At 55.3% G+C, this 8,264-nt stretch overlaps 1 protein-coding gene across 1 annotated transcript; it reads right to left on the reverse strand.

Moving 5' to 3' along the window:
- Positions 1-300: 300 nt before the first annotated feature.
- On the reverse strand, positions 301-4,571 carry Mex3b (mex-3 RNA binding family member B). Its single transcript, XM_057755852.1, has 2 exons — positions 3,934-4,571; positions 301-3,116 (listed from the first exon to the last, which is right to left on the reverse strand). Exons 1-2 carry the CDS (start codon positions 4,208-4,210, stop codon positions 1,663-1,665), a joined length of 1,731 nt encoding a protein of 576 aa, XP_057611835.1. The 5' UTR covers positions 4,211-4,571; the 3' UTR covers positions 301-1,662.
- Positions 4,572-8,264: the final 3,693 nt, after the last annotated feature.

Genomic DNA, 8,264 nt, shown 5'->3' on the forward strand with positions numbered 1-8,264 from the left:
ATGTTCTGAGTACCTCCAAAATACCATGGTCCCTAAGCAATGTCGGCTATGGCTAGTGGAGAAATTGGTCTTGGTTTAGTAAATTGTTTGCAATTTAAAAACAAACAAACATGTCACCTGTGACCATCCACCCAAGCAAACCCTACCCCTCCCTGGAGTCTGCTCTGTTGACAAACTTTATGATATATTTGGAAGCTGTGCATTTCAACCTATCACTTAAAAATGCTTCTTTTCAACATTACACCCCAAGAGGCTTTAAAAAAAAAGTCACCACACAACACTGCTTTTTTTCTTCAATGTTTTATTTATATAGAAATACTTAAAAAATGAAGTAGCACCATTACTTAAGTTTACCTTTATTATGTAGAACTTTAAATGTCAGAAAAATAAAACTCTTGATACAATTTCAAATCTTGTCTCAGCAAATATAATATTAGTATTTGACCATGAGGTTAAAGGCCCTTTATCATAAAATAAAATATACTTTGTTTTTTTAAACTTTGCTCAGTAAAGTACATTTAAGCTCAAGTAACGTCACCTACATATACATAAACAGGTGGTAAACAAATGTATTAAAATAGAAACACTAAAACTATAGCGGTGCAACAGAGTGTCTGTAATTTGCACTGAATTCTATTTGTACAAATGTTAGAAAGCGCCAGCTGTTCCTCTTGACACGTTTATACATTTCCGTTTTTGTAATAATATAGAATAAAATATGCTTTATATCACTGAATAGAAAATATGCTGGGTGAAGCAGATCTAGAAGATTTTGTCTGAACCTATAAAATCTCCATCCCAACAGAATACTGCTCAAAACGTTATACATTTTATGGTTTGTAATCCGTCACAATTGTGTGATTATTAAAATAATACAGTGTTCTTTGCCATAAGGCCATACTAAAAATAAAAAGATTTAACCCAGCTACAAAAAAGTTCACTGAACTTAAATTAAAATACTTGTAAACATCTTTGCAATATGAAATATAATTTTTCAAGTCAAAAAAAGAATAAAATACTTCAATCTGTATTAATGCAATTTCTCTTTAAAACTTTTAAAGGTTTTTTTTTAATATATAAGAGATATGTTACAGTTTTGACTTTAATAAAGCTGCAGGGTTCCTGGCTGCACAGAACTCCTGGCCCTTCTGTGAACATTCAAAAAGGATCCACTTCTGTTCTAGAACGAGCGCTGTAGGAACCCACCCACAAAGGGAAACACACGAAACAGTCCACACATCCCATAGCACAATTATTAATCTTCATAATTACTGTTCATTTTTCTCCTACTTCAAGAAAATGGACAACTTGTGGGGTTTTCTTCTTTTGGGAGCTTCCTATTGAGTACAGTGTAAAAACTATCGTTACTAGAATGTCGCCGTTCCTATTATTTATAGAGCATGCAATTCAGGTGGTCGGAGGCTTTCCAGGCTACAGTACTCCTGATGCAGAGATCCTGGCAAGTTCCTTTGTTTAAAAATGACATTTTAAAAATTAGCGGATACTACAGCTTTCCAAGCTCCTCTAGGATCTCTGAGAGTGAGGAGGGTGAGGTGGAAAGAGGCGGGCACCAGAGGCATCTGGGCAGGTAGGCCCTAGGGAATAAGGGTCTAGGGAGGGGACCCTCCTTCCCTGCACAGTGCACGCACGCGCGCACTGCCTTCAGGAAAAGATGCGGATGGCCTGAGTGACCGCGGTGTGGCAGACGGGACACTCGGGCTCACTTTTCTCACAAATGCGGTTGGCACACTCCATGCAGAAGAGGTTGTGGCCGCAGGGCACCAGCGCAGCGATCACTTCGCTCTCAAAGCACACAGAGCAGTCGCGGCTGCCCTTGCGCCGCAGCCCAGAGGAAGAGGAGGAAGAGCTGGAGGAGGAGCTGGAGGACGAGGAGGAGCCCGAAGTGTCCGACGAAGGCAGACCGGGGAGCTGCGCCCCTAGCCCATTAGCATAGGCGGCGTAGGCCAGACCTCCACCGCCCGGGTCGCTGCGCACCCGCCGAGCCAGGTGGTGCTCTCCCGCCCCAGGGGCCATGTGTAAGGGTGGAGACAGGCGCGGGCAGCTGGTGCCCGGGTGCAGCCGGCGGTGAACCAGCAGCCCCAGGTTGGCATTAGAGGGTGTGCTGTTGGCGCCACCCCCGGGAAAGACCACCGAGGACGACGAGGCAGATGAAGATGCCGAGGAAGAGCAGGAAGAGGATACTGGGGCTGCAGATCCACCTCCAGGCGACCGCTCGAACTGGGCCCAGAGAAGTGGTGTCCCAGGTGGTGGGGCGGGAGCCGGGTCGAAAGCAGGCTGAAGCTCAGGACCACCATCCGGGGAAGGCACCGAGGCTTCCCCCGCTGTGTAGGTGTAACCATTGCCGTTATTGTTGTTGTTTCCATTGTGGGCAAAGCTGAGCGCAGGGCTGGGAGGGCTGTAGTCCGCCAGGCGTGAAGTGGCAGCTGCGCTGCCGCTGGTTCCACCACCGAAGTAAGAGTCTGTAGAAGCGCTGCCAAGCGAGCTGGAGCTGTCATTGCGATAGCTGGAGAAGGGCTTGCGGCCAGGGGTGGGAGTAATGCTTGGGGTGGGTTTGCTCCAGAGGCTGCCGGGGCCGGACCCGCCGGACCCGTGATGTAGATCAAAGCCCACGTCTGTGCCATTGGCATGGAAGTCGTTCTCATCTGTCAGCTCGATGATGCCACCGGTGCGCAGTGCAATGTGAGCCTCGATCTCCTCTCGAGCGCGATCCACGTTTTCTGGCATCCCAGTCACCTCGAACACGGGCTCCTTGTCCCGGCTGGGTGTCACAATATATGTGTGTGTCTGCTGTTGAATGCGCTTGATCGTGGCTCCCTTCGGCCCCACCACGAGCCCCACCACGCGATATGGCACCCTCACTTGGATAGTGGTCTGTCCTGGCAGGTTGGGCGGCCCGGGAACAGCGCCGTTGAGGGCTGTGTTCTTGTTACGAGAGGCTCGGATCATGGAGAAGTGCTCCGCGGCGGAGATGATCTCCCTCCGAGCCATGGCCACATCCTCCTTCCTGCCCGTCACAACAAAGACAGGCTCCTCCCCGCGAACTGGGGTCTTGATGTAAGTGTTGGTCTTCGCCCTTAAAGCTTTGATTTTACAACCTGGGAGCCAGGGTGCAAGGGAGGGAGAGAGACAGACACGCCCATTATCCCCGGGGTAACCGCGGAGACCCGGGACAGCCCGCGCCCAAGGCAGCTGGACAGCAGAACACGCGACAGGAGAAAGGGGGCGTCTCCCTAGCTGACCCTGAACCGCGCCAGGAGCCGGACCGCGGGTTCTACCCGCGAAACGCTCAAGGAACAGCCCATTTGCTGCCTGGCCCTCCCCCGGTGACTGCAGTCGCCCCAAGCTAAGCCCCAGAACCCCAGAAAAGTCATCTGGGGAGATGCTTCTGGGAACCAAATGGGCGCGCTGACTGCCATGAAGATACCAAGGGGTTCCCGGGAAGCTGCAATTCCTAAGCGCTGGAGCGCTTGGGGTGGGGTTGAGGGGATGGCAGTCCTGGGACCCATTGTTCCTTCTCTGGACTCCAATCCTTTCCTTTTAGCAGAAATCCTGAATCCTCCTCCCATCGGACGGTCTCCCCTCCTCCCCCTTCCCAAAGGACTACCAGAAACCCCCCTCCCCCAGTATCTTATATTTAAATTATCTTTCCTAGGGTGGACTAAGTTTGGAGCGTTAGAGGAGAAGGCAGTGATTTTAGCAGGAGAAAGTGCATCCTGCCGCGGCGCTGGCGCCGCTGTGGAGGGCAGCCTGCCTGCACTTTCTTTGTCTGGTGCGCCTGCCCCAGCGCGCGGTTCTTCCTCCCTCCTCAAGGCTCCCCCGCGCCACAGCTCGAGATCTTGCACCCGCCCTCACAGTGAGGCGGCGGCCCGAGATCCTACACACCCCTCCAGTCCCCATCCCTGCCGGACCCACCTTGTCGCCCTACGATCTCCGCGACGTGTTCGGAACTGGGTACCGGCACGCACTCGGTCATGTTCACGCTCTTCTTGCGCGGCTCGCTGTCGTACAGAGAGGCGCCCTCGTCACTGTCCAGCCCCAACAGTGAGAGCTGATCGAGAGCAAGCTGCAGGGCTCTTTGGTCGTCCAGAGTCTCTCCCCCGCCGCTGCCACCGCCGCCTCCTCCGCCGCCGCCTCCCCCGCCGCCGCCGCTGCCGTTGCGCTCCAGGTCTGCAAACAGCGAGCTGGGCATTGCTCCGCCGTGCACGCCGCGCCCCAGCCGGCTCTCTGCTCGGCAGCCAGAAGCTGCAACCACAAAGGCAGCCGGGAAGAGGGTGGTCAGGGGCGGGGAGGCCGGTCGGCTGCGGAGGGCTCCGTGGCTCGTTTCTCGGCTCCGAGAGGAGTGGGTCGCTGCGCGCAGTCCGCACCGGGCAGTGGCTGCAGGAGCCCCCGCCTGGGTCCCCACCCCAGATCTGCTGGCGGTTGGGGTGGGGGCAGAGCTCGAGCGGCGGCCGCGCGTGCCCCCCGAGTGCCCGGCTGGCTGGCCACAATGCCGAGCGCAAAGCGAGCTGGCGAGCGACAGCAGCGTTTCTTTAAGGAGCCCCTCCCCGGCTCCTCCACTCCCTCCCTCCCTCCCGCCCGCCCGCCCTCACTCAGCGCTTTTTCCTCCTCTCCTACCCGCCTCTTGACTGAGCCTCTGCAGCCAGACGGCTCCGGAGGGGGACGAGGGAGGCGCAACGTCACCGGCGGGAGCTGACACTACAATGCTACTGACACTATCGCTGGGGGAGGCGATTGGCGCGCGCCTGGCCGGGGGCGGGCGGAGGCCGGGGCTGGGCAAGCGGAGAGCCAGCGCCACCCCCATCGAGCTCTCTGCAGCCCGCCCCGGCCTCCTCCCGACCGCGCCCCTCCCCCGCCGCCGCGAACGCCTCTCTTTGTTGTCTAATGCGGGACTGGCTGGCTTGGGACATTTATATGTACCTATCAGCCGAGGACAACTGCTGTCCCCAAGTCTTTCCCCTCTACTGGCTGAAAAGAAAAGGCGCCCAGCTGTGATGCCAGCGGCCGGGCTCCAAAGAGCGGTCCTTCGAAAGTCCCGTTACTGCCCCCAAATAAAGCATCTCCGGAGCCGGCGCTACCACTAGGTGGACGGTATGCTATTTGTACAAGAGGGCGGCCCGACATTAGGACGCGGAAACCAGAGCTCGAGGTCCTGGGCCCCATGGTATAGTGACTGCTGGACGCGAGCTGCCCACCTGCGCGGGAGCGCACGCGACACAAAAGACACGCCCGCCCACATTGCCACTCGCGCGCGCGCCCACATTTCGGTCCCCCGGGGTAGCACTTCGCCCAAGTGGCCCCGAAGGAGGAGCGGATGCCAAAACCAGAAGCCGGCTACCGCGGGGGCCTGACCCGCACCGCCACTGGTGACCTCTGGAATGCTCTGCACCCGGGTCCCGCACACGCCTGGCGCGCGGACTGAGACCCCGCGGGCTCCCAGACGCGCACGAGCGCAGCGCGGCCACTGCCTGGTCGCCAACCTTACAGAGCCAGCCGCTGGTGCGGGCGTGCGCGCCCGCCGCTCCCGGTCCCGCCCCGCCCCTCGGACAGGCATGCGCAGTGCCTGCGAGGAGCCTAGAGCGCGCCTGCCCCGCCCTCCGCCCAGCCGGGCTCGACCGGGGAGGAGTGTGCTCGAGCCCCGCTCTTTGTGCGCTTCCCGGGTTGGGGGTGGAGGCGGAGGAAGGGTAGGACCGGACTAGCGGGAGATTGCGGCGAACTGCGCCCCCTCCCGGCTCCTCCACCGACGGCCTGCGATCGCAAGCAAGAAGAAAGGAGGTTCTGAGGGGCGGGCCGGGGCGGGGTTCAGGCCTCCGCGCATCTTCCTTCCTCCGGGGAGGGATGGGGGAGGACGCCCCTTCGGGCTCAGCGCGCGTCCGCTTCTCCCTTCTTTGTTCCGGGAGCCCGCCTGTTTATCCGCGCCCCTGCTCCCTGTCTCGGGCTGTTTGGTCAGTAGTCCGGGTTTTTCCTAATCCTGCTAAGGTTCGGCGGAAGGGACGCCTGCCGAGAACCCCTAGGCCACTTGTCTATGCCACAGACCGGCTTACTGGAGAGTCCCACCCCCGGCTCATTGGGGGCGACCCTGGGGACCCAGGGCGGATCCGAGGGACCCACAAAGGGAATGGGGCGCCCCGGACTTCGGCTTTTCCACAATACCTCCCCTGCACAATGCCTGGGTGGTTTTGAACATGAAACCTGACAATAGATGGTAGCACTTTAGACAGTTCTGCAAGCTCCCGTACGTACTTCCAAGCGCGTTGCGGTGACCTGAGCTTACCGGCTCACCTGGAGCTGTCTCGAGGCTGAGGTGCTGATTATTTCCTTAGGGAAATGAGGCTGAGGAGCCGCTTTACTGTGGCTATTTCCTCAGGATGTTTACGTCAGCTTCCCCCAAGCTGGCTGTGTTTTTCTTCAAAGGAGCAGTTCCATGAGGGGCGCGCGGCGTCGGGAGGGGGGAGGATGTAAGAAGATGGTGGTGTAGAGTCCGCGGACCTGGAACTCCAGTACGGAATTCTTCCGTAAGAACTCAAGTGTCAAACTGGTTTGGGAATGAGTGTACTTGGGGACCCTTTGCGTTCTGGAGCAAAATGGCTCTACCTGGAAAGAGTGACAGACGAGGCATGCATGAGGGCAGGAAGCAAAAGAGAACCTGACCTAGAGGCCTGTCGTCCCATCCCTTGAGAGGCCGAAACGGGGTTTTCAATCAGTTCCTGGCCAGCCTGGGCTATATAGTGAGTTTGGGACCAGTCTGGGCTACAGCGTGAGACCCTGATTTGTAAAAGTCAACAAAAAGGGGCAGTTAGGGAGAGCCTGTTTTCACCTTGACAACACAACACGTTCGTCTCCCTTTGGGGTCCACTGAGTTTCCTTTAAAAACAAACAAAAAAACAAAAAACCAGATTATGACAGTATGCCAATGAGCGGGGTGGAAGGTCCCTCAGGATACTGGCAGCAGGGAGCTTGCCCATAGATTTTTGCTGGCCTGCCGTAATTCTATTCCCCTGGAACCTGCTTGTAATAAGATTGCAGATGAGTTACTTCTGAAAATTTGGAGGATTTGGCTCTTCACAGAAGTCCCCGGGGACTCTGGCTCATTAGCGGGAAGGTGAATGCAATGCTTCACCAAGGTGACATGTTTAATGTCACTCTTCCCTGCTGGATGAAAGCGGGAACCGCACTTGCTTGTAACTGAACGGTGGCCGACATCACACATTTTGCCCCCACGAAAGGAAAATGGAAAGGCTGACCTCAGGAATTCATGACCAGTCTTGACAGGTCCAGGTGGTCCAGACTGGGGGCTGTCTCGGGAAACCCGTGAAGGTCAGGGTTCTGGAGAAGCAGCCCTAAATCCGTTGGTGAGGGTATTAGAGGGTGACCTGTGTGATAGACATTGTAACCTCTGACAAATCCAGCCTCCGTGCTCAGCTGGACTTCCGCGTTGACTGTGAAAAGGCCGGGATCCAGCTTCCAGTGGGCTGTCTTAACCAAACAGAACAGGACAAAGGGAACTCTGTGGATGACAAGATGCTAGCTGCTGCCTTTCCCCCAGCCACCGCCCCTCTCTGCTTGCATGCTGCAGTACGACACAGTGAAGCACCGGAGTGTTTTCAGACCCTTGAATATTTTTATAGGCATAACTCAGAAAATTTCATTTTCAGTTGATGTCTTTTAGGTCAATTCATCAGCACCACATGCCAGGCCTACTTCTGGTTTTAAATACATCCGCTAGTCCCATAGTTTCTGTTAGATTGTTCCAGGCTCCTGTTGGACTCCAGAGCTTATCCTTTTCCTGATACAGGCCACATTCCCCTAGGACTTCTGCGTGTGGACGTATTACGTTTTTTATTTCTACAAGAGAAAAGCGTGGCAGGGTATGGGCTGGCAGTGAGCATTTCAGTTGCTATAAGATATGAAAGGCACAAGCTATCTCCCGAAAGCAAACGAGTAGCAATAAGACAACCTACATTCATTTCCAGAGGTCTCGAAAGCTATTTTACACACATCTTACAAACTAAAGAGATGGCAAAAGAAATTCAAATCTCCGTGTGAAAGAAAGCAGGCTCACTTCAGTCGCTGTGACTGGGCACGAGAAAAGCATGGCGACAAAATGAGCAAGATATGGGTGGGGAAGGACTCTCTCCCGAGCCATTGTTCTGGTGCAGACCAGGCACATAAGATAGTCCAAATGTGCAAAATAGTGAGTCCGCCTTGGATCCTGGGAGGACTTCACAGAGGAGGGGATAAGTGTG

This window comes from Chionomys nivalis, chromosome 23 (assembly GCF_950005125.1).
Source record: "Chionomys nivalis chromosome 23, mChiNiv1.1, whole genome shotgun sequence".
Taxonomy (NCBI): Eukaryota; Metazoa; Chordata; class Mammalia; order Rodentia; family Cricetidae; genus Chionomys; species Chionomys nivalis.

What these genes read in the sequence shown, in the direction of transcription:
- Mex3b (XM_057755852.1), bottom strand. Translation starts at nt 4,210, where the DNA reads ATGCCCAGCTCGCTGTTTGCAGACCTGGAGCGCAACGGCAGCGGCGGC. An exon ending in GGAGATCGTAGGGCGACAAG is followed by an intron (nt 3,117 to 3,933) that starts GTGGGTCCGGCA and finishes CCTGGCTCCCAG; the next exon opens with GTTGTAAAATCAAAGCTTTA.